Below are 25748 nucleotides of genomic sequence, written 5' to 3'. Positions count from 1 at the left end.
AAGTTTATGCTAAAGTTTTCCCCAGAATGATCTTATTGTTTTGAACATCACTTGTGATAAAGGTATTATTATCACCTCTGATATAAAAACTTTACCCATTCATTATTTTTTAAAATCTAAGATTAAAATATTATATTTCAGTTACTAAAAGGGTGTTTCCCCAACACCTAATAATATACTCATCATTATTTTCAATAGAAAATTGTATAGACAAAAACAAATTATGCCAAGCAAATTATACACCTTAAACTTTGATTATCTTAGATTATTAGCATTAACCAGAATTATGAAAAGCAGCTCAATCTGAGTAACCAAATGCAATGTTACAATTAAGTTCCATATCAATTAATTTTGTTTTGTTTAAATATATTTTATCTTCAGTTTTTAAGTTATTACCTTTGGCAGCCATAAAAGTAAGCAATGAAAAGATTATTATTTAGAAATGTAAGTAGTGGAATAATGGACTGATAAGTCTGAACCTAAAATTAACAAAAAGTAACAGTGCTTTTTATAGTTATTTGCTAATATTATGTTAAGGTGAACAATGTGAAAAATTAATCAGATGTAGAAATGAATTTGTTCTTGAGAGTTTCGATTTATACAATTATGAATTTATAAATTGATACTCTAGAATTGAGCAATATAAAGCATCCAGCACATATTATTTCATGTGGGACTATTAATAACAGGTATATTTAATATCAACCATTTTTGAGCTATGAATACAACCAGGTTTCTGAATAAAGTCAAATGTTACTTAATCCTATTTTAGTGTTATGCTCTCATTTAAATAAGACCTGACAGCATGAATAAAGAGTCATTCATGAAAAGAATGAATATTATGTGTCATTTTTCCCCAATGGAGGTACACTATGATAACCTCAGCTTTCAGGGACCTAATAGTTATTAGCATTTGATTGTCCTCTTTTTTGCTTTTCAGCGCAGATCAAAAATGTTAATCTGCACATCACAGAGTTCAGAGAATATCAAATCAAGTAATCTTAAAGCTGAAAGCTTGAACTTCTAAGTGAAACTTCACTTTATACTTGGAAAAAACGAGGAAATAATTTTATTCAACTCTTCTGAGTCCCTTGGAATCAAATAAGCAATCTAACACTGTTATACACATTGTTGTACATTCTTCCCATAATAGCATTAATGAATCTTTACTCCTTTCTTTTGTTACGCACCTTTTTGAACTCTAGTTAAAATATATTATTCTATCAGAATAATAATGTTCTTTTGCTGTTTGTCTCCATGATAAACCATTTAATGCCTCATACTCGGCAATTTGAATCAATATTAATAAATCTAATGATATAAGAAATTTTCACAATTTGTATTTTCTAACCATAGATTTTAAAACAAATCTAACTGAAAGTTAATATTGTAATTCCAAGTCTGAAGATTTTTAATTAAAAATCTTGTCTAGGTAAAAGGACTATGCCAGTTTAAATTATCATCTGAGGTCAATGTTAAAGATGAGGCTTGTTTATGGGATTGCAGAAACAAGTTGGGGATTTGGGTGAGATCACTAATCTGGGGAAAAAAATAGTTGATCTTCATGCTCTGTCAGCACAAATGTCAGTCTTGGAAACATTTTCATGCCTCTCACAATGAAACGCATACTTTCAGTGAGCCAGTATGGGAATTTTACCGCTGATACCTGACAGGAAAGATGGAAATCTGAAGCAGAAAATGAAGATGTATGTAACATCATTATACAAACTAATTTCCCCTGAGTTCCAATCATAGGAAGAAGTACGTCTCTGTGGTTTATATACATATCCTAAGTCAGATTGGTGCTTTAAGTATATTTATCTTAGTGAAAATGCTGGCTTCCTGTCAATAAAACTTAGAATATGAAAAAGAGCTTTTAAAATAACAGGGCATTGGAATACTAAACATTTTTAGAGACTAAGTACTGTAATTTCCTATTCCTGACTGATAACTCCTTCAAATACCAATATGTACAGTGTACTATGAATATGTATGTATGTGCAGACTTATGTGTATACACTCAAGTGCATATGCATATACACTTATGTGTGTGTGTGTGTGTGTGTGTATAAATGAATACCTAGAGAAATGTATGTAGATATCACTATTTAACAGAGTCCAAATTAAGAGTAATTATATCAAAATATCATGAAGGATTCTCATCTCATTGCAGCATGACTTTACTTGAAATCCTGGAAAAGGATATGTCAGAACTAAATTTATATAAAATTGCCAAATCAAGAATTCCTAGAGATAATTTTTTCTGTAGAAAATAATATGATATCATTTTAAAGTCAAAATTATCCTTACAAAGGTCAAATGGATACATTTTATTTTAACCTATTTTCCCTTTTATCAGATGGAATTAATTAGTAACAACTTTAATCTTTCATTGCACACTCTTTTCTTTTTCTTCTTTCACTGTCTTCCTCTTGTATCATGAATTGGCTATGATTCCTCTCTTGGGGATATTTGTTAGTAAAATCTAGGAGTCTACCATATTCTGTTTTCATTTATATATCTTACGATCATAAGCAAAACATACTAATATTCTGAATTTCATTTTCCAATTATTTTAAATGTGGAATAATAATACATTTCTTGTTTATGATAAGGCATACCCAAAGTAACAAAATATGAACTAAATTAAATATTTATATATTAATTAAAATTTTAGAAATAAATTATGTTTTAAGTCTTTATGATTTATTATGTACAGTTTTGATATTTAATAAATCTTTTCTACCACTAATTTTCATTTCAGTGAGTAATAATATTGTCAATAGCAGAACCCTTTTGTATCTATGAATTGACCTAATTTTTCCTAGAATATTTCTCTACTTTTCCCCCTTTCTCTCCCTTTGCTATTTGAACTTTTCATATACATTTTAGATTACCCTAGTTAGCGTAAACTGTGATTTTGCTATTCTTATCTATTCAACAAAAGTAGAGCAAATTAATATTAATTAAATTCTCATCCTATTTTTCAAGACAGGGGGGTCTTTTAAAATAAATTTTTATGGTTGGCCTACTTACTTTCAAATTGTAAAATTTAGTAAAGTTTATTGATGAATCAAAACATGTTTCTTTTTCTTTAACTCTCCTTTCCCTAGAATACATGCCACTTTCATGATAGGGCCTTTTTGCAAGTCAAAGTGCATTCTGTGAATGTAACCCATGTCATGGCCCTCTGCACACCTGGGGCTATGCTTTGTGTTCTATTCTCATTATTTTTAACAAGCTCTCAGAACATTATTTGTCCATGAGGCCATTGAGATGCCCCAGTGTGTTAGGTATACTCTATAGTTACTTTAGGCTTATTACTCCTTCTAACACAGAAAGAAACTTTAGAGCATTGCTATTTCAACTTATCTTAAAAACCTATAGTGAGCCTGTCTTTTTGTCATTAGTTGACATACTTTCAACATAAGTCAAAGGAAAATACTTTTTAATAAAGCTGAAATTATGTCAGTAGGTTGACTTGTTATATTTGAATTTGTTTAGTAGCTTTCAAAAATAATCAGAATTTTCTTGAAAGTTCATTAATCTGAGGGAAAAATAACAAAATTATTCCTTGTACAAAAAATGAATTTTAAGATGTTTGTCACAATATCAGGTGGAGAGAGCCTTTTGCTAATAGTTGATTTCAATTTGCTAAGGTTCCATTTTTTATTTGGCCTACCAGTTACAATTTCAAAATAAATTATTTTTGTTTAGGCTGTGCTTTCCAACATGCTAACCAGTAACTACTTATGGCTATTAAAATTAAAACAAAATTTAATTAAAATTCAATTCCTTAATTGCTACCACATTTCAACTACTCAGTAGCCACATGGTCCTAGTGGCTACCATTTTGGATATCATAGATTATAGAATATCTATCAATGACCAAAATCATATAGCTATAGGGGTATCCATTCTGATACACAATTTATAAATTAAGATGATAAGCCTCACATTTCTAGAAGTAGTCTAATATTATAAAGCATCTCCAAAAACATTTAATGCTGATATATCTACTCTATAATTAGTGCTTATCTTCCCAATTTTACCTCTATAAGAATTATGTCATCATTCACATATTTCAATTGAAGAAATTAAAAATCAGAAGGATTAAGTAGGAGGTAGCATATTTAGTAGGAGTTTAGCACAAAACTGTGATCTGTATCTTTCTCACTTCCACATATACTTTTCATTTCATGAGATAAGGAGATGGACTGTAAGGTTCTGACCTATAAAAGCTTAAAAAAAAAAAGCTTATTTATGGATATTCTAACCCTTCTCTAATTTTACCTTATATACTCAGATAAATCTGTCTTTTTTCTTGAATTCTTCACTCAAGATATTTGTAGCCTTCAATTTCTGAACTTATTTGTTATGGTTTGGATATAAATGTCCCCCCAAAACTCATGTGTTGAAGGCTTGTTTGTCAGTATAGCAATGTTCAGAGGAGAGGCTTTCAGGAAATGATTGGATCTTGAAGGTTCTAAACTTGTCAGAGGATTTATCCATTTGATTATTTAGTAATTTCAACAGACCATTTGGAGATAATGGAAACTGTAGGAGGTGGGACCTAATTGGAGGAAGTATGTTTCTAGGGACATGCCCTCTAAGGGTATTTTATGAGCAGACTTTTTTACAGTCTTCTGCCATATTGTTCTGTATTGCTTCAGGCCAAAACAATAAAGCCCAAAGATCATGGAATGAAAGATATGAAATTATAAGACAAAATAAATCCTTCCTCCTCTAAATTGTTTTCTTTGGGAAGGTGGTTTAGCCACAATGACAAAAAGCTGATTAATACAGTACATATAAACAAATATGTATCTTTATAATATACATTGTCATTTGTTGATCAGTTTTCTCATAGTATACATACTCCAGGCCTAAAACCTTAAGATAATAAATGTCAGAATATCATACTTATGTGTTCTTTGAATAATTTAAAACAGTCATGTCAATCATAGTCTTACATTAAGTAAACAGAGAATATTTATAAATTTTGAAAATCCTCTCATTATATTAGTATGAAAGCTGTACACTTGTTCTTTTATATGTATTTTCCAAGAACAATAAAGTAAATTCTAATATTTCATATACCCAAATCTGAGGTTTCTACTATTGTCTATGATAATTTTTAGTAATTGCCCATGTACTTAGTAAAAGTGGCCCTTCTGTACCTACATTGAAGGATACCACATATTCTACTATTCTTCCCCTCCCCAGGCTGAAATCTAGTCAAAACTGAATCTTTTGCACTAAATGGAAAAATTATGTTTTGTATTAATTGAATAATGTGTCTTCAAGGAATTGAAACAAAATGAAAATATTTTAATAGTAAATTTTGTAAAATTTAATTTTACTTTAATGATTCATAAGATACTTAAAGATCTTACATTAACTTGAAATCACATGAAAATTATCTCATTAATCTATACATATTCAGAAATGCTGGTGATAAAAATGTTTTATTCACCCCTCATATAGATTATTTGACATCTTTTCAAATGACAAGATATAGTTTTCTATCTAAAATAACCAAAAAATTTTTTTGATAGTTTTGTTGATTCATTCTTAATGCTTTGATTTGCTTATTTTGGTCAAGTTTCTGGCAGAGGCATGACTACACAGATTAAAATTAGGATATTGGGCAAGCTTAAGTAGCCGAGCTTAATTCTTTGTGTAACCTCTATAATTATTTAAGGAAATACAAATGTTTGGAAATGATTATAGGTACAATGAAAATTAATAAGTCCCTTGGGCTGGGGTTGTGGCTCAGCAGTACAGCCATTGCCTCACACGTGTAAAACCCTGGGTTCGATCCTCAGCACCACATAAAAATAAATAAGTAAAATAAAGGTATTGTATTCAACTACATCTAGAATATATTTTTAAAAAAGAAAGTTAATAAATCCCATGTAATTGCACAAAGTGTATTGATGAATTTTCTCGAGTATGCTTTGCTTAAACTTTGAAAAACTGAGGCGATGGCTTACTCAAAATTTGAAGTACAATAAGATCCTTTCTATCTTTTAAAAATGAAATAACATCTTCAACAAAAAGTGGTTTAAAAACGTACCTTAATTAGTTGGTAATTTTGAACTCCGTTTATTCCTATGTCAGGATCAATGGCCGCTGGGAGAGCATACCGAGAGTTTATAGCTGAATTCTCTGGAATTGAGATGTTGATAACCGTTGCTGGGAATAACGGTGCATTATCATTTATGTCTTCTATCAGAAAACGTATCTTAACCAGTCTAAATATTTCATCCGGCAAAACAGCAACCTCCACTTCGTAAAAGCAATGGGCATCCATCATGATACCAGCACATAATTTTTCACGATCAATACGAGCGCCAGTAGTGAAAATCTCACCAGTACCCTCTTCAATACGAATCAGTGGCACATCCCCTGTCTTGTACACGAGTTTGAACTGCATTGGAGACGTTAAGGACTTGTCGGGAATTAGCGACAAATTGAGGTCTTTCAACAAGTCGCCTATCAGGACGTTTTCTGGCATTTCTTCTCGGACGGTGTAGTTTTTCTCCTGGGCGCCAGACTGAAACACGACGCATGCTAACAGGACCGCAAATATATACGTCCCGGACAACAAGTCCATACCAGGCACGATTGTGATGGTTCTCTGTATCAACCCACAGAAAACTGACAAATAGAAAAAACAGGAGAGAGAGGAGACAGAAGAGAAGAAGAAGAAGGAGAAAGAAAAGGAGAAGGAGAAGAAGAAGAGGAGGAGGAGGAGAGGAGGGGGGCAGGGGGAAGAGGAGAGGAGAAAAAAGAAGAGGGAGAAAAATAAATTATTAGGCAGCCAATCATAAAAATGCGTGTTATCTGAAAACTTCTTTGTAAATTAAAAATGATTAAATGAAATATTAGCAAAATTAAAAGTGTTAAATAAATTAACAACAAATTGTTTTAAATCAAATATACATTTTTACATTAACAAGAAAAATAAACGAAGCAAGATATCTATAGTAATTAAGAGACATAAGGTATTTGTAAGTGTCCATTATTGATAAAATACATAAAAGATATTTTAATTTACCAAAATACTTAAAGCTAAAACAAATAATTGAAATATTTAATTCAATAGTTATTGAAAATGAAATATTTGTTACCAATCACAAAAATATTATTTTTTGTTATAATATGAATTTCAAATTCAATTATTTTATTTGCAATATATATTTTATGCAGTAGTCCATATTTTAAGATTTAGGCTCCAAACAGTAAAACTTTATTTCCATAAAAGTAGTCAATGACAAATGAAGGACTCAGGAAATTTGAATTGAAAAAAAAGTGTTTGGGAAGAGAAGAGGAGTTAATGTGCCAATGGCTAAACACAGAGGAAACCATTATATGTCAAGGGTGTTGGAGCTTGCTTTCTTTGGATGAGAAAAACAAAAATAGATACAAGTTACAAGAAGGCAACATTTTGAACAACATAAATAGCTGCTTATTCAAGCATTCTGTGGGAAAAAATATTTTTCAGGTGATAGTAAATCCCTTATCTTTGCAGGTATTAATGACACAGAAGCAGGTATTTATGTCTAATTTTGCATTGAGTCTAATTTAGGCATTAGGTCTACATACTGAGATTAGATTATACATTTGGTAGGTGACATCCTACAACTCAAGGAATTTGAATTGAACAACATTCTTATTCTGAAAATTTATGTTTTCATATTACAGAAGATAGTCCATAGGAAAGTGAAATTTCACATCTACAAACTGACAGAAATTGACCAAATACAAAGAACAGCTCAACTAGGGTTTAAAAATCTAAAGGCATTGTTTTGTATATTTGAAAATTGCTAAAAGAATAGCTTGATATTCTCGGTACAAAACACATATTGATAAGGTGTCATATATATATTAATTAGCTTGATCAAATCTTTCTAAAATGATTACATAGATTAAAAATTCATATCATTCCCCAAAATATACATAATTATTTGTCAAAAACGAATGTTTTTAAAAAACATTAAAAATAAGGCACTTCATATCATTTTGGCCAGGGCAAAGTGAGTGAAAACAATATCTTTGGTTGATTTTTTTTTAACCACTTGCTTATTGTTTGCACTCACTGAACTATTCCAGATTGTTTCAGTTCTCATTCTTATGGTCAAATTCAATAAAGAATTCTAATTTTCTTATAATTTGAAAATTATTTTCTTCATTTTCCTTTCTTAATTATCAATTCATATTTTCAGTTTCATTGGCTTCATATAATCTTAATTTGACATATTAGAATTTCTTTATCTCTAGCATCACAAAGTGTTCTAATGTGCTTCCAGATATTAGTGGTACATAAAATGGTAACACAAAATAAAATTGTATTCCACTGCACTGAACCAAATCAGATGTTATATATATATTTTTCATAATTAAACAATGGTTAATGCAGCTATCAAAGCATTCCACAGTTTTAAAAGATAGGTGGAAAGATGGTCCTTTGAGATTCCAGTACAGAAAAGTATCAATGCATACAAACATCTAATAAGGGAGTTCTCAATATTTATTGGTAATCAATAATATTAACAAAGTTTTAGTAATTGTTCTAAAAAAAGGAGGATTTATGATTATATATATATCACAAAATATATATAACTAAGGATAATGTGCTATGATTATGCCAGAAAATGTATTATATTAAAATGCCCCACTGCATAGATATATATCTGCATTTTTAAAACAGGCATGCAGAAATGTTGAAAAACAAAAAAGGGAAAAAAAGAAATCCTTCTTTTTGCAATCAGTAACAGAATAAATGGATATGTTGCAATAATTGAGATACTTTAGATCATGAACGATACCAAGAGATGAAGTAGTTGAATGTTAAACTTCTCATTTTATGAATTTTGTTGTCAAAATTTGAGAAATATATATTATAGGTATATTGAAAATTATATACTATAGGTACCTTCTTGTTGATTACTTGGTATCATTTATAAAACCTTTTCAGTGTAATAGTTAAAAATACTAATGCTGAAAACATTCTCTATAATAGTAAACAACATGAAAAGACTGTAGAATATTTTTAGCAACATTTGCTCAATGATGAGCATAGGGACTACATAATATAGAAACCTGTTCTCAAGACTTGGTCTCTTGTGAATTATTAGTTTTCTACTCTGTTATGAATGTGAGATTTTAAATATCTCATTGATTCTATGAGTTCATATGCACACATCCATGCATGTCTTATACACTATGAATCTAGGACCTCTAAAATTTTAATGACTGTGTGATTTTATAAATGCCACGCAAACATTAGGAAAAATAAAAATGAGATGGTGACAAATGGAATTGAAACTATCAATATTCTTATTCTACCCTTAGGTATTACAGATTATTACAACTGGTAGAAGAATACTACATACCATTTTTAAAAACATTACATGCATGTTGCAGTATCTACACAAGAAAAAGAATTAAGATCCAGACTTAATTCCTAGAAGTCCCCTTCTCCTCTGTTCTACACTACCTTAAATAACATTATATAATCAAACATTTTAAAATGTTTTTCATCACTTTAAATTATTACAGGGGTATTCAAAATCAATAAAAATGTTATAGAAAAAGAAATATATTTTTAAAGCTTAAGTGGATACACATTTAACTACCTAAAAAGGATATTTACCCTCTATTTTATAATTAGTTTTGGGTGAATTGAATTCATGAGGGTGTATTCACTTATCCAACAAATACTTATAAATAAAATTCTAAAACAAACACTATTATAGGCACTAAGAGATCATCAGTGAACAAAACAGATGAAATTCCTGTTTTTTAGACCTTATATATGAAAATGCAAATATTTTAGCATGTCTTTAATTATGTTTAGAACTACTGAATAATGAATTGAACTCTGCCTCTTCTGGGATGTAAATATACATTTTAAATAAAGTCACCTCCAGATTTCTATTCTATTTATTACTTAAAAATTTATTTTTATCTTTAACATTAAAAAGGGTTTCCTTGAAAATGCTGAATTTAATTCTTTAATGATCAATACAGCAATTTAGCTACTTCGGCTGGGGATGTGGCTCAAGCAGTAATGTGCTTGCCTGGAATGCGTGGGGTGCTGGCTTAGAGCCTCAGCACCACATAAAATGAAATAAAGATGTGTCTACCAAAATCTGAAAAATAAATATTAAAAAATTCTCTCTCTCTCTCTCTCTCTCTCTCTCTCTCTCTCTCTCTCTCTCTCTCTCTCTCTCTCTCTCTTCTCTCTCTCTCTTTAAAAAAAAAAGAAAGAAATTTAGCTACTACATATGGATATAAACAGTCTTTGCTTAGTTTTATGGAAGCATTATAAATTTAACTCAGACATCCAAGGAAAATATGCCTACACACGTACCTTTTCTTGACTCTAATTTTTTTCTCTCAAAATGATAAGTTTAGATGTCTTTCCTTTTCCTGCCCTCACAAACCATTCTTACTATAGACTATGGTTAGTTTGAATGAAAATAAATTAATGAAAATAAATAAATAGAATTAAAAAGTTCTACAAGTTCCAATAGAGCCTTTATTATTTCAGTGATGCCTCTTTTTAACAATACATAGTGATTGAGTAGGTAGTAATTGTACTCAGAAGGACAGAATATAGACAACCAGAGAAAGCAAAAGAATAAATAACATAAACACCTTAAAAATTTAAAGATAAACAAAAATGGAAGCCATTTTATAATTTCTAACAAATTAGTTAAAAATGTAATTAGGCAAAGAATGTAAACCTCATATATACAATTCTAGCATGTTCAATCCACAAAAGCGATGTTTAAATGATTTGCCCTTATTGTTGCTATTCTTGTTATGTTTTGTTTTTTGAGGCAGATTCTTAGGTTGATTCATAGGCAGTCTTGAACTCCTGGGCTCAAGCAATACTCCTGCCTCAGCCTTCCAAGTAGCTGAGACAACAGTCGCATATCAATACACCTGACAATTCAAATGGTTTCTCAGAAGAATCCCAAGGCATGATTTCCTTCAAGTTCTTGTTACATTTTCATTAATTATAGTGCTTATTTCATTGTGGCATATTTAAATTAATTCCATGTCGATAGCTGGTTCATAGACTACAAAAATTAATTATTAAAATAGTACAAATATAAGTATTATATTAAAATAAGTCAGCTAGGGGCTGTGGCTCTGGCTCAGTGGTAGAGTGTTCGCCTGTCATTCATCATGCTTGAGGCATTGGGTTCTATCTTCAGCACCACATTAAAAAATAAAATAAAAATATTGTGTCCATATATAACTAAATATATATATATATATATATATATATATATATATATATATATATATATATATATATATATGACAGCTATATGCAGTCCATTATCCTAACTCCTCTTGGCTCTCACCATTCTGATTAATTTAATGCCTCATGAAGTAAATATATACACCATTCAACATCCCTAATATTTTATGTCACTTCTGTATTGGTGTTCTCATGCACAAGCAAAACTTCTTTCACATCCTGGATAAACAATAAGATAGTACTCACAGTGAAAGGAAGGAAACTAGACCATTGCAACAAAGATAACAACATTGGGAGAAAGACAAACTGGAACAATTGATGAATGCAATTCTTTCCAAGGGATTGGTCACAGCAAGCAGAATGGGGACAGATGCATTTGTTAACCTATCTGACATGACTCCTTCCCATATACTTTGAAACTTGAAATATCCAAATGAAAGATTCACTAATGTACTAAAATTATATACATAGTATTTTCACTAAATGTCATTACACAAAGGCTTTATTTATTGTACTCCTTTCAAGATGTATCTAATCTTCCCATCTGTGTCTGAACTTATCTGAGAAGTGGATTCCATCATTGCTGCTTTCTTCTCTAAAATATTTACTGTTGAGTCATTCTAACACTTCACAACAGTTAGTTCAGTGTTCTCTACCAGAGCTTCAAAATCAGTGAATAAACAATGCTCAGACAGCACTTATAATAATTTAGAAAGATTGCTCTTCATGACAAAAATAAAATGCTCTGCCATCATCATATATTCCTTTGTAATATTGAGGCAAATTTAATCATGATTATTTCAATATCTAATAATTATTTTAATGCTGTTAGTAATTCAGTACCAGATCATCATAACACATAAATCCTAAATTCAACGAAGTTCACAGGATAATTTCCATTTTTTAAGGATTTTAATTGCTCTAAATGATTCAGGTCGGTTATTTCACTTAATCCTTATTAACAACTATGCTATATACATAAATATCTTCAGGCATTGATTTATATCTTAAGCATATAAACAGTGTATAAAACTATGAACAAGTCATTTATCTCATACTTCATATATCCTCTAGATGATCATGCTTTAAGAAAGTAAAAGTTGCCTAGCTACATGATCCCCATGTGTAAAGATAAAGAGATTGTAAAAGAAAAAAGATGGAGCAGAAAGAAATGGACTTGGCATCTATTACATGGAGTAAAAGATTGAGGTAATAGGGCATCATAAATACCAAAGACATGGAGGGGTACAGAGAGGTGCTATTTAATAATGGAACATTTAGGCATTACCATTTTGGTTATTTCTTAACAAAATATAGTTTCTAGGAATATATAGTCTTAGAATAAGTTTGTGATATCCCTGGGTATTTGTTGAATAGTCTATTTTGAGTTTTAGATATGTAAGTGTAAGTGATAAATTTTATTAATTGTTGTTCCCATGATTTATTTTAAAAGTACAAGTCTAAGCAGAAAAAAATAAGTGATATTATGTTTGTCATATTAATATTTAAATTAACTATGAGTAAAAATCAATAAATATTCTAATATTGTGGGTGTGTTGATACACACCTGTAATCCCAGCAACTAGGGAGGCTGAGGCAAAAGTATCACAGGTTCAAAGCCAGCCTCAGCAATTTAACAAGGCCCTAAACAACTTAGTGAGACCCTGTCTCAAAATTAAAAAAAAAAAAAAAAAAGAAAAAAGGTCTGGGGATGTAGCTCTGTGGTAAAGAGCTGCTGGGTTCAATCTCCAAGATCAAAAAAGTTTTTTTTAAAAAAAACTTGTTATTGATTGCTAATTTCCCTATGCTTATATACTAAATAAAATATTGGCTCAAAGTATTCTATCAGACAATTCTGCTACGTACATACATATACCAGCATGATTTAATATACAATTTTGTTTTTCTCAGTTGCTAATTTATCAAAATCATGATGCAATAAAATCAATAATTAAAAGAAAATGATGTACACAAGCAGAATCTTGGAAATGGTGTTTTACATATACTTTAATACTATTTCTGTGATTTTTGTTTCATTTCACTTGAAAACCAAAAACAAACTAGATAACCAGATAAAATAACATTAGTTAATAAATGAATAGAAAAAAATTGAACTGTATGTAAAAGGTACATACATACTGATCACATTGGAAACTTATGATACATTTAAGGAAGAAAAACAATGATTCAGAATCATATTTAATAATGGAATCAGAACTTATGGATTAAATTAAACACTACTTCTTGATTTCTTTATTTATGCAATAAGTTCATATACAGGGTTCAGACTGGTTTTCACAAAGATATAAGGTCTGTCAAATGCATTTACATGTTGCTCACACAAAGACAAAGCTTTTTATATTTGTCTTTTATTATTCCTCTAATTTAATACTTAAGAAAATGTTTTGTTGATTCAGCAATATTTTTCAAATCTATAATGAGTTATTATCTTAGTTTTGTCTTAATGAATTTTAATTTCATATACAAATGCAATACTAACCATTCAAACATCAATTTGGGTATTCAAAAGCACCTTGACAAATTTGAGAAATTCTAATTTTAGAAGTCTGTTGGATACTGCTTGAATATTATTAATATATTTGAAAGTGTACAAATACCAACAGTAAAATATAGACATTTTTCAACAGAACTCTCTTTACCACATGTAAAAACCTACAAAGTACTTGAAGATTCCTCTCTTCAAAAAATAGAAATTTGAGTTTAAAATTGCTCCATCTATTTCTGAATTGAATAATTACATAGATCCATATTTTGTACTAAAATTATCCGCTCTGAAAGCAAATTAATTATTTTAAGTACATATCAAAAATTAGTAAACCATTATATTTAATTTAGTAGTATATATGTGCACTGTGCTAAATATATAAGTACTTAAGAAATGTTTCCTGCAGATTTTGGTCTCCAATTCTTTTGTTTTGAACTCTTCCCACCCCTACCTCCCAGATTGTATTAGTACAGAGACTAAAAAAGATTTCAAGAAACAAAAGAAATGGTTTACTAAAACTCAGAGGGTTCATTATTTCATGAATTCTCTTTTATTCAATGATCTCAATTTTCCTAGGAGTATATTTTATGTAGTACCTTTACCTGCAGTTATTTTCGTTACAAATTATGTTAAGCTGTCCTTGGGAAAACAGTTTCCTAACTATCACTAAACAAAATTTTGAATTAATTATGTGGTCCTGCACCTTTTGAAAATATTTATAGGTTCCTCTTATTTAATATTTTTATTTTCTTTTTTCATGTTTACCACTTTGGATAACCATAAACCATGTTCAGATTTATAAAATAACTAAAAGTGATTCCTTTTACAGTTATACTCCTTATACTCTATGCTTTCTCATCACAAGTAAAAAGGACACTTCCCTGTATGAGGTAATATTCTATCAAACTAAAAGAAGAGTTATATGCTACTGTTTCTTTTTTTCTTTATAAAAGAAGCAATATAATAACCTCAAATTGTCCTTAGATAGTGTCAAATGAGAAATTAAAAATATATAGTTCTGCCTCTACAGACCTGGATATTTGGACTAATAAACAATAGCCAAACCATAATTATGGAATGTACATGATATGCTTTGCTTTCATGTTTAAAATAATAATCTTAATAATCTTTGTTTTTCACTGTGAATGTATGTTCTAGGCATGCACAAACATATCACTTTAAGGAAAATTGGCAATTGAAAAGACATATTTTTTAAAATAATTGAAATGCAAGTGGTGTGGTAAGGGTTACTCTCATATTAAGTTGGTTACATAATGTAGTGTTTTTACTGCATTCAAAATGAAAGTTTGCATAAATATTAAATGTAATCTTCTCAAAATTCAATATCACATTGACTTTGAAAAAAAGAATTACAAGAAAGAATGAAATTAATATTCTTTTTAGTAGGTAGTAGATGCTCAAATTATTTGTGATATTTTATCTCCCCAAATTTTTGGTATGTAGAAATGTAACATGCACTGTAATCCTATCAATTTATAATATATATGAAATAGATGAAAATTTCTGTTTTCTCATTCTAGTTAAATTATTATTTCTATATAGCTGATAAAACATACTATCCTATATTTTCATATTATTACAAGAAATATTAGAAATAATAAAAATTTTATTCTACTTTTCTTTTCAGGAATATTCCACTTCTTAATGGAAATCAGAATAAGCTATCACAATGAGAAATATTTTACACTTGCTATAACTTGCACTCATGAAAATTTTAATCATTTGTGTATTATTAATTCCTCTTATAAACTGACAACCTTGGAAAATAAAGTTCTGTGCTATTCATGATAAAAAATAAATTCCATAGTGCAGGTATTAATAGTATAAATAACATAAGAACAAAAGTTTAGAAGCAAAGGTGATGGTCTAATTTCCACCATATAGTCCCATTCAGTCCAAGTAGTAGCCCTCACTATATGTAAATGTGAAAATAAAAATTAACTTAAAAATTCAATTATTTTATTGCAGTAGACACATTTCTAAATGTTTAATAATGGAAATATAACTAGTATGGCTAAGGGCTATGGTACTGCAGGTGCATTTAAACATTTACATCATCACAGAATATTCCATTGGACAGTGCTGATCTAGATCAAGAAGTATAAGAAGTCAATAATCTTGAGCTGTGTGTGCATTTGGGACAGTGAAATGATGTCTGGTGTACTTAATTCATATGCAGGGGACAAAAAAGCATAAAATGAAATGGTACAGTGAAATTTATTATTAAACCCTTTATGGATGAGATTTTAAATCTTGAAATAATAGGTAATGATTTTAAGAAATTGTTAACTTGTTAGTTCAATGAAAATGAACAGAATTCCTCTTCATTTTAAATTAGAAATTGCATTACTTGACATTCTCTGAGAGAAAGTTAATGCACCATTTTATACGTATGAGTAAATAGATTCTTAAAATAGAATTATTTTCATAAAAATAATATGTTCCCAGTAAAACCAATGAGATGTTATATAAATAAATGTACCATATCTTAGATGTTAACATTACAAAAAGCAACATACCAATACAACTCTCCACCAGGTAATTTTTAGTATATTGGGTAGGGCTAATAGATATGTGTGTACTCACCATGTTCTTCTCATTTACCATCATAATCCTTACATGGATAGTATGAAAAATATGATGCATCATAGAAAATATTAATTCTTTTAAAACGTCACACAAGAAAGTAAAGGAAATAGTGAAAATATTGTAACAAAGGACTATTAGTGTAATTTTACCACCATCTTGTTCTATGTAATATTAAAAAGGCATACATACTCCAAATAAGTAGCTATGATGCAGAACCTTGCAATGGAAGACATTTTTATTGATGTATTCAAGTATGACTTCACATTAATCCTTTTATTTGTCCCCTGGTCCTTATTGCCTCTTCCCTCTCTGAATATACAGCCACAGCACTGATATATATTGACTGCTACAGTTTACAAATTTCTTCATATTTCTGGGTTTTTTTTTTTCAGATTTAGCCTTGATCTCCAAATTCTCCATGGTGCTGCATACAGTCTTAATGAATGCTGATAATTTGTTATTTCTATTTTATCATATATATGTGTGTGTGTGTGTATGTGTGTGTGTGTTTTCTAAGGAAATAATAGTTAATGAAGAAAAAGGCTCTGAGAGTTTAAATAACTTAGAAAAACTAATTAAGCCATTAAGCACTGAAATGGAAGTGGAATCCTTCAGTTTTCCCTCTCCACACTTATATTCTTAAAAAATAATATTAGAAAAAGTAGCAGAGGGATTCATTCTTATATTTTATTTCACTTTTTCCATTCCTATGTTTTATGAATCAACTATTTTCTATTTAATTTTCTATTATTATTTGAAGAAAATATGAGAAAATAGAGGTAATGACTGAAAGATCTAATATTATAACATTTACTAATATTTGAGCTTTTTATTATGGTAATTTCTAGACTTTACTATCTCATTACACATAAGATAGTAATTCTTAAATTTTTATTTTTTGTTGTAGATGGAAACAACACCTTTATTTTGTTTATTTAGGTTTTTTTATTTTTTTATGTTGTGCTGGGGATTGAACCCAGTGCTATGCTAGGCAACCTCTACCACTGAGCCACAACCCTAGTACATAAAATGGTAAATTTATATAGACATTTTGTACATTACAAATTGATTTTTTTTGCTTTTTCCATATCCACTATATAATTTTGCTACAAGTGTTTTTAATTTACAGTTACTTTCCCATGTGCCACATCAACATATCAAAGTATACTGTCTTTTATGGAGCATGATTTTTCCCAATAATACTTTCATATTAGTTGTTTAGTCCACAGGCTACAACAAGAGAGAGAGAAAATAAGGCTTTTATTTCTGCATTGTATATCACATTGAGGAGAAAATGTAAAATGTTTATATAGTTATTATCAGATACATAAAAACATTTGATAGCTAAATCTGCCATGGTCACAAACGAAGCCATTTCATGGAGGCATTATTTCAATATATTTAGGTTTGATAATCTAGTTTTTAAAATAAGTGAAAATGTCTCCATATACAGAATGAAATGCAGAACTCCATAGAGATCCATTTTTGCAACTGTCTTGATGAATATTGATGACTTCTGAGAAATCATTCATTTAAAGATTCACATATATTGTTGCCGAATCATTTATTTAAAACTATTAGTAAAGTCTTTTTAACTTTTTAAATTTTTAGTTGTAGACAAACACAATATCTTTTATTTATTTATTTGTTTGTTTGTTTATTTATTTAGTTTTATGTGGTGCTGAGTTTTGAACCCAGTGCCTTAAGTCTGATAAGCAAGTACTCTACCACTGAGCCATAACCCCAACCCTACAAAAGGTATTTGACATGGAAACTAAGACAATCTTTATTTCCACTACGCTCAAAATTTGTCATAAGATATTGCTATACATAAATATAAACCACTCTGCAAAAGTGAATTTATTTTATTAACAGTGTAGAATGGATTATGGAGCAAGATTTCCTAATTTTTAATCCAAAATGTACCAGTTATTAGTTAGGTGATTTTATGTTAGCTGTTCAAATTTCTTGTGGTTGTTTAAAATGTGGATATTAACAGCTTCTACCTCATATTGTTACTATGAAAACTAAGTGAATTAATATATGTAAAGCTCATAGAATAGTTCCCAGAACATATATACATTTTATAACTTGTGCTGCAATTATTAAACTAAAATATAATATAAAATAAATAAAATGTTTGTATATCTCTACTCACAAAAAATATTTCTAATCCCATGGTAAAATTATTAGTCTTGAATTATTACTATTTCAAATTATACATTTAGAAAGTTGTGATTTGCTGGGCGTGGTGGACTGAGACAACAGGATCACGAGTTCAAAGCCAGCCTCAACAGTTTATCGAGACCCTAAGAAACTTAAGGAGACCTTGTCTTTAAATAAAATATAAAAGAGGGTTTGTGATGTGGCTCAATGTTTAAGCACCCCAGGGTTCAATCCCTGGTACCAGAAAAAAAAAAAACAGACTTGGGCAAATTAATTTAATCATTCTATGACTCACCAACTTCCCTGAAGGTGAGTAGGTTTGAGGCTCATTTTTACTCTTCTTTCTGGTTTCAGCACTTCATGATTGAAATAAACTTCAATCATAAATCTGTAATCATTTGGGTAACTGATTTAATTATGATTAATGCTACAGTTGTAAAAGTTTTTGCATCACAATTCTCTTTGTAAAGCCAGACTATCTGATTCTCAATTGCATATTTCATATAATTTTAATTGATTTTAAATTATGTTTGTAATTTTTAAAGACCATGTATTTTGTTTTTGGAAAACAGTGATATTAAAGTTGTTTTCAACTTAGCAACAAATAATTTTCTCATGTAATTTAAAATGAAAACCTTTGTTTAAAAAGGGTACTTTAAAAAGGTATAGGAGATTAGCAGAGTAGCTAAAGGGGAATGAAAGGAAGAGAGGGGTGATAGGAAAAGGAAAGACAGTGGAATAAATGTAACACAAATTTCCTACATAAATATATGAATATATCACAGTGAGTCTCACTATCATGTACATCCACAAGAAATTAATTAAAAAAGAAAACTCTGGGTAAATGGCAGTAAGATCAATAGAGTAGGGAAAGTAGAGTAGGGGAGTAAGAACAGTAGAGGAGGGGAAGGAAAGATACTAGGTACTGAATTAGAACAAGATATATTCCATGCTTTTGTAATTAAGTCATAATGCATCCTATTGTCATGTATAAAAAAGAGTAATTTAATGATTATTTTCCAATTGCAATGTATTTTTGACAATATTTTCCTAACAAACTTTCCATTTTAAATTTTATAACTTTTGATAACATTTTCAAGAAGTATATATCCCACTGACATTTTCATTCAGCTATTATTATTTTTGATTTCCAAATGCTTATGTTGACCAACATGTTATTTTGATGCAACAGGAAACATTGACTCATTGGAAGGTTTTATTTGATAATTACATGTTTAAAGAACAAGTTAGGGAAAATAAGGAGTTTTAATAGCATGATTCTAAAACTTCTCAATTCTGTGTCATCCATCACTGTGTTGAAAATATTAAAGCAAATTAATCTCACAAAATAAGTGATTTTTGAAGTAGTATTGGCAACTAAAATATGTAAGTTATGTCTTCAATATTTTGTACTGAAAATAATAAAAATTTAACTTCTCTAAAGTTGATCACTTTAAAATTAAAAAATAACACTACAACATTGCACTTTTAAAATTTTTCACTAATTTCGTCTGCTAATTTTCAAGAGGAACTGTTAAAGTGAGTCAGATTTGACATTAGCAATGTTTCTTAATCTCTTTCTAAAATTTCAGTATAAAAGTTTTTTAAAAAAACTATGGCCAAATATATTATCTATCCAACTAGTTTTTTTATTGTTATTTTTTAGTTATAGAGAGACACAATACCTTTATTTTATTTTATTTTAAGTGGTGCCAGCAAGATCTCTATCACTGAGCCACAACCCAGGCCCCAGGCAAACAGATATATAATGTAATCTATAATTTTTATAGATTACATTTTAAAAAATATTTTTAGATTTAAATAGACACAATACATTTATTTATTTATTATTTATTTATTTACTTATTTATGTGTAGTGCTGAGGATTGAACCCAGTATATGACATTTGCTAGACATGTGCTCTACCACTGAGCTATAACCCCACCCAGGATTACTTTTACGTTTTTAAAGTATTGAAAAATAAATAAAATTATTTTGGAAAACATTATATGCAATAACCAATACAAAACAACCACAAAAATTAAAAACAATAATAGCTATTTGTTACCTATTGAAATTTATAGGTTCTAATCTCTGAGGTGTACCATTTGAGGTCCTAATTATCTGCTTCCAACAAATGCCTTTCTCTTAAATTCATTACATATGACCTCTCCTCTTCAGTCAAGCCAGCACCTATTCTCTAGCCATTACTTTTTCCACATCTTCTCTGGTCATCCAAGGTCATCATCTGCTTCAGAGCAATTCAGAACTGATTTCCTCTAAAAGACTTTCAGAGATTAACATCACACGGAATTATTGGAATAAACCTAAGAGTAAAGGTAATGTTAAATATAAATATATAAGGGACTGTAGTTAAAATAAGACATTTAAGGTGAAGGCAGTCATCAAAGATTTGGAGAAAATTTTTTTAACTTAAATTTGGAAACAAAATCTCATTAATAGTTACTATGCATCGTGTGCATTCATATAGAACATTCTCTTACTCATCTATTCTTTCCCCCCCCCCTGAAAAAAGTGCACAGAACATCATTTTTATCTGAATGAACTTAATTTCTTTGTGTACAAAAAATTACCTTGTTTTTATTTGACTTTGCTATATTAACAATAAGCCAGTACTATGAAGACAGGGACTGTTCCTTCTAATTTTTTTTTTTTGTAATTCCCCTTGATTATCTGTAGTTCTCTTTCAAGTGAACATGCTATAAATGTCAAGTCTGTAAAATGATGTGTGCATATTTGGTAGCAATAAAGAAAAAAAACTGAAATCAAGGTGCCAAAAATTGAGCTACAAACTCTTTCAATAATGGCAGTTTGTGGAGCTAGATTTGTGGCTTAGTGGTAGAGTGCTTGCCTAGGATGTGTGAGGCACTGGGTTTCATTCTCAGCACAGCATATAAATAAATGAACAAAATAAAGTTCCATCAACATCTTAAAAAACTAATGGCAGTTGTGAATTTGAACCATTTCTAATTATAGTAAAATCGGATGAATTATCCTCCAACTACTTGTAGGGGTCTTGAGTAATTTGAGGAGGACGTGACCCACTAGGGTAAACTGGGAGGAACAGAGGACTAGTAAGAGAGTTATGGAAGAAAGAATGAGGGTACTGGGAAGAGGGAAAGAATGACTGAGAGGTAAAGAATGATTCTGAGCATTGGGTGAGACTAAGAGAAAGAGTAAGTTTTTATAGAATATAGACAGGTCAAGGAGTGATTAGAAATTTCAGTGGGAGTATTTAAGGTAACAAAGATGGAAAACTTAAGGATTGTGTAGAGACGTTAAAGAATTGTAGACACTCAAAACCAAAGGAGGTTTTGGGGAAACTAATAGAATTGAGCATGACTTCAGTGAATGAAGACCTGAGGACTGAAAGAAACCAGGAGAGGGTGGGGAGATTTGTTGAAAATGGCAGGTTCTGGGCACCAGAAATGTGGATTTGAATGATAGAATTAAGAGGCAAGTAATGGAGTGAATAATGAAAAAAAAGACATATAAAATAAAGATGGTTACTTAAATCTTTTCTTTCTTAAATAAAATTTGAAATACCTGAGAAATTTAATGTTGAATAAATCTATTAAAATGTTTCTTCTTTCAGCAATGCCAGGGGACAGACAAATATTCTTTTTTTTCCAGCTCCATGGATAGATGAAACTCAGAATAGTTATTTGTGACAATATATTATTCAAAAATACATTGTATCACATCAGGAATATTGGAACAAGGTTACAGGGGTGCACTTGGCACAATAATAACAAGTGTACACGATTGGGGGGAAAATTAAAATCTCCATGGAGTTGGACACAGTGGCGCATGCCTATAATCACAGCAGCTCAGGAGGCTGAGGCAGGAGGTTCATGAGTTCAAAGCCATTCTCAGCAAAAGGAAGGGGCTAAGCAACTCAGCGAGACCCTGTCTCTAAACAAAATACAAAAGAGGGCTGGAGATGTGGCTCAATGGTTGAGTGCCTCTGAGTTCAATAACTGGGACCAAAATATGTATAATAATAAATAAAGTCTCCTTGAGAGATGTACTGAATATTATTCCCAAATTTTATTAGATACAATAAAATTCTGAATATCTTTCATTCATTTATATATGAAGATTTAGGGGAGATGTACTAAAACTTATTTAACCAACTCATCCTCCTGTCAGAAAAATAAAGTTCTTATTTTTATTCATTAGAACACCCTCACTTGTTAGTTTGAAATATATTTGTTGAGTACATTTTATAAGTCAAGCATTGGAAATGGGATGAATGGTCCCTCTACTCTGGGTGTTAATAATCCACAGAAGTATTTTTTTCCCAAAATAAGCATTTCCCTGATTTATCAATACATGAATAACTAATGATTCTAATCATATCTCAGCATGACCCAGAAAGACTTTGTATATTCCTTGTTTACAATTAGTAGGATTCTGGTGTTGTATCTTTTCTCATAATTAATTCTTTAGAAATTGATAATTCATTTATGATACATGTAGTCATTCAGGCCAAAAGAACATTATCATAATTTGTGGGACTTCTGTTGTTGTTTTGCATCTCCACACATTATATCAACCAGCATATTGGAATAAAGACTTCCCTTTCTTCTAACCCAGTCTCACTCACTATTAACATTTTAACCTTGAAGTAAATCTTATAACACAAGGAAAAGTTCAACCACAAAAATTGGAGTTCAGATAAAGTTAGTACTCCTGAAAATAACCAGAAGAAAGCAGACTTATGTGATATTTAACATATATAAAACTCACCTTGAAATATCTGAATTAAAACCCACTTTCGTATAGTCGCCATAGTGCTCTGCAATCAGCTGTGGGTGGAGGATAAAAAGAGGGAGGAGAAAGAAAAAGGTCTTTGCCTCCAGTACAATGTAATCAATTGTAACTTAAATAAAATAGATCCACTGAAAAGAAAGGGCTTCAATAACTCAAATGTTGTACTAGATAGGAAGTTCCATGGAGATTCCTCCAAGGTTACTTTAGTTTCAGGGATGCAATGACTCTGTATTCCCTGATGGATAAGATGAAGTGCCATTAGCAGCAAATTATCCAAGATTCTATGTAAGCACAAAATATTTCATGAATTTAAACTGGAGTGAAATCTCTTCTATCCTCACTGGTCTATGAAGGAAAGCTTAAATAAAAATAGTCATTTCTACTAAATGGATTTTATCCTTTGGATAATGATAAAAGTTCTAAAAATCTGATACACAGAATTGGGAATTTGCAGTAGTTTTGTGAAGCAGTAAAAAGCATAGTTTCAAGGGACTATAAATATAGACTAGGTAGGTACAATCCTACCCTCATTGGCTAATAGTATTTATTTTCTGACTCTGAGGAAAATGGTCATGCTGCCCTTAAATAATAAGCACATATTATGTCACTAAGTGTTATTAATTACCCACTTATCAATTTCAAATTTCTTTAGTTATGAAAATGATCTTAACTATAATGTCTCTTGATATCAATGCACACTATCTCAGAGGGGAATTTCTAATTCTTTAAGGAGGATAGCAAAACATTGTCTCACCCAAGCTTGTCAGCTTCTTCACAAGAATACAAAGTTGAGAGCAGTGGAGGCAAGACCTCTCTGGCATGTGATCTGTGGAATCCTTATTCACAAAAGGATTTTCCTGTGATAGGTCAAACACTTTGAGTTGGATTTCAAGAAACTACAAATCTAAATTCAACATGCAAATAACATGACAGAGGTCTATCATTTTATGGTAGGATCCTCCAATTTGCTTTATAACTATGAATAAGAAATTTACAAATTTCTGCACAATTTTAGATCTTGGATAAGGGGAAACAGGGATTATAAAGATTATGTTTTTGTTTTGGTTTTGTTTTTGGTCCAAGGGATTGAACCTGGGACACCTAACCCCTGAACCACTTTATTTTGATACAGGGTCTCATTAATTTGCTTAGGGCCTTGCTAAGTTGTTGAGGCTGGCTTTGAGCTTGTGATCCTCCTGGCTCAGCCTCTTGGGCCACTGGGATTACAATGGTGCACTACTACACCTGGCTAAGATTATGTTGTGTTGTGTTTTGTTTTGTTTTAATATTTGTTTTTTAGGTGTAGTTGGATACAATGCCTTTATTTTATTTACTTATTTTATGTGGTGTTGAGGATCTAACCCAGAGCCTCTCATGTGCTAGGTGAGCTCTCTACCACTGAGCTATAACCCCAGCCCCAGATTGTGTTTTTAAATATGATATCATAGACACCTTTTTGATTAAAAAAATTCTGCAATACCTTTTAGAGGTAGGGTATGCAGGAAAGGTATTTCTGGAATCTAACAAAGAAGAAGTGTTTTTAATCTTCGAAAAATCCAGGCTGTACTTTTGAATTCTTAGTTCCAATTAAGTCATATTTGGTAAAACATTTAATGAAAATTTATATATAAATTATGACAGCTTGCTGCTTGTTTAAATATATGTTGTGTTTTATATTATTAGTTTTTGCCAAAAAGTATAGATTAAAATGTTTAAAAAGACAAAGTGCTGATGTAAATGCTCCTTTTTGGGGAATAGGTGCTTATACTGTAAATGCCTATAAATTATGCTTTCTAATGTAGGAAATGGAATCCCTATGTCTAATTTTTTTTAGATTATGACCTTCTTAGTTATATATAGAAGTGTCAATTTCATATCCATTACTCCATAAAAAATGTAGAGCAGGAGTAGCCAATAGAACTTTCTTCAGTTATAGAAATATTCTGGATGTCTTAATTATTGTTTAGGTTCTTAATGGGCAGTGTAAGATAAACCAAGATTTATTATTTGTTTTTTCATTCCCTAAGAGAGTGCCTTATGTACTTCACCTACTATGACATTTTATATCAACCTAATAGCAAGGATCAAAACATTTTGGGGAAATATGGATTCTTATAATGTGATATGGAATATTAATCAAATACCATAAACATAGAATCTTAATGATGTACTAATCCCAGATCCATAGCACATATTTTTGACTATTTTTATTAATGTATGGATATAGATCAATTTGAAGAATTTCTTCATAGTTTGAGCAAATGAGTTTACACAATTACATGTGTAATACAAAATACATTAACAGTTTGAATATATGTCAAAGTGGGGGAGATAGGCAGTGTTAGATCTTTGCCTTTCATAATAGTCCTAGAATGTGCTAAACTG

The 25748-nt window shown here is 30.2% G+C and overlaps 1 protein-coding gene across 5 annotated transcripts in view; it reads right to left on the bottom strand.

Moving 5' to 3' along the window:
- The window catches only part of Pcdh11x (protocadherin 11 X-linked), a 694600-nt gene that overhangs the window by 630023 nt on the left and 38829 nt on the right, over positions 1-25748 (bottom strand). For 4 of the 5 annotated variants that reach the window (XM_040283707.2, XM_040283706.2, XM_040283708.2 and 1 more), the window contains exons 2-4: positions 24118-24220; positions 23340-23398; positions 6080-6663 (exon numbers count right to left, since the gene is read on the bottom strand). In XM_040283707.2, the coding sequence (XP_040139641.2) occupies positions 6080-6663; positions 23340-23382 (627 nt within the window). In that variant the 5' untranslated portion in view covers positions 23383-23398; positions 24118-24220. The remainder of the gene's footprint in view (positions 1-6079; positions 6664-23339; positions 23399-24117; positions 24221-25748) is intronic. The other variant, XM_040283710.2, reaches the window with a different exon arrangement.

This window comes from Ictidomys tridecemlineatus, chromosome X, assembly GCF_052094955.1.
Source record: "Ictidomys tridecemlineatus isolate mIctTri1 chromosome X, mIctTri1.hap1, whole genome shotgun sequence".
Lineage (NCBI taxonomy): Eukaryota > Metazoa > Chordata > Mammalia > Rodentia > Sciuridae > Ictidomys > Ictidomys tridecemlineatus.
Note: the sequence above shows the minus strand (reverse complement) of the source record. Positions and strands in the feature narration are given on the sequence as shown.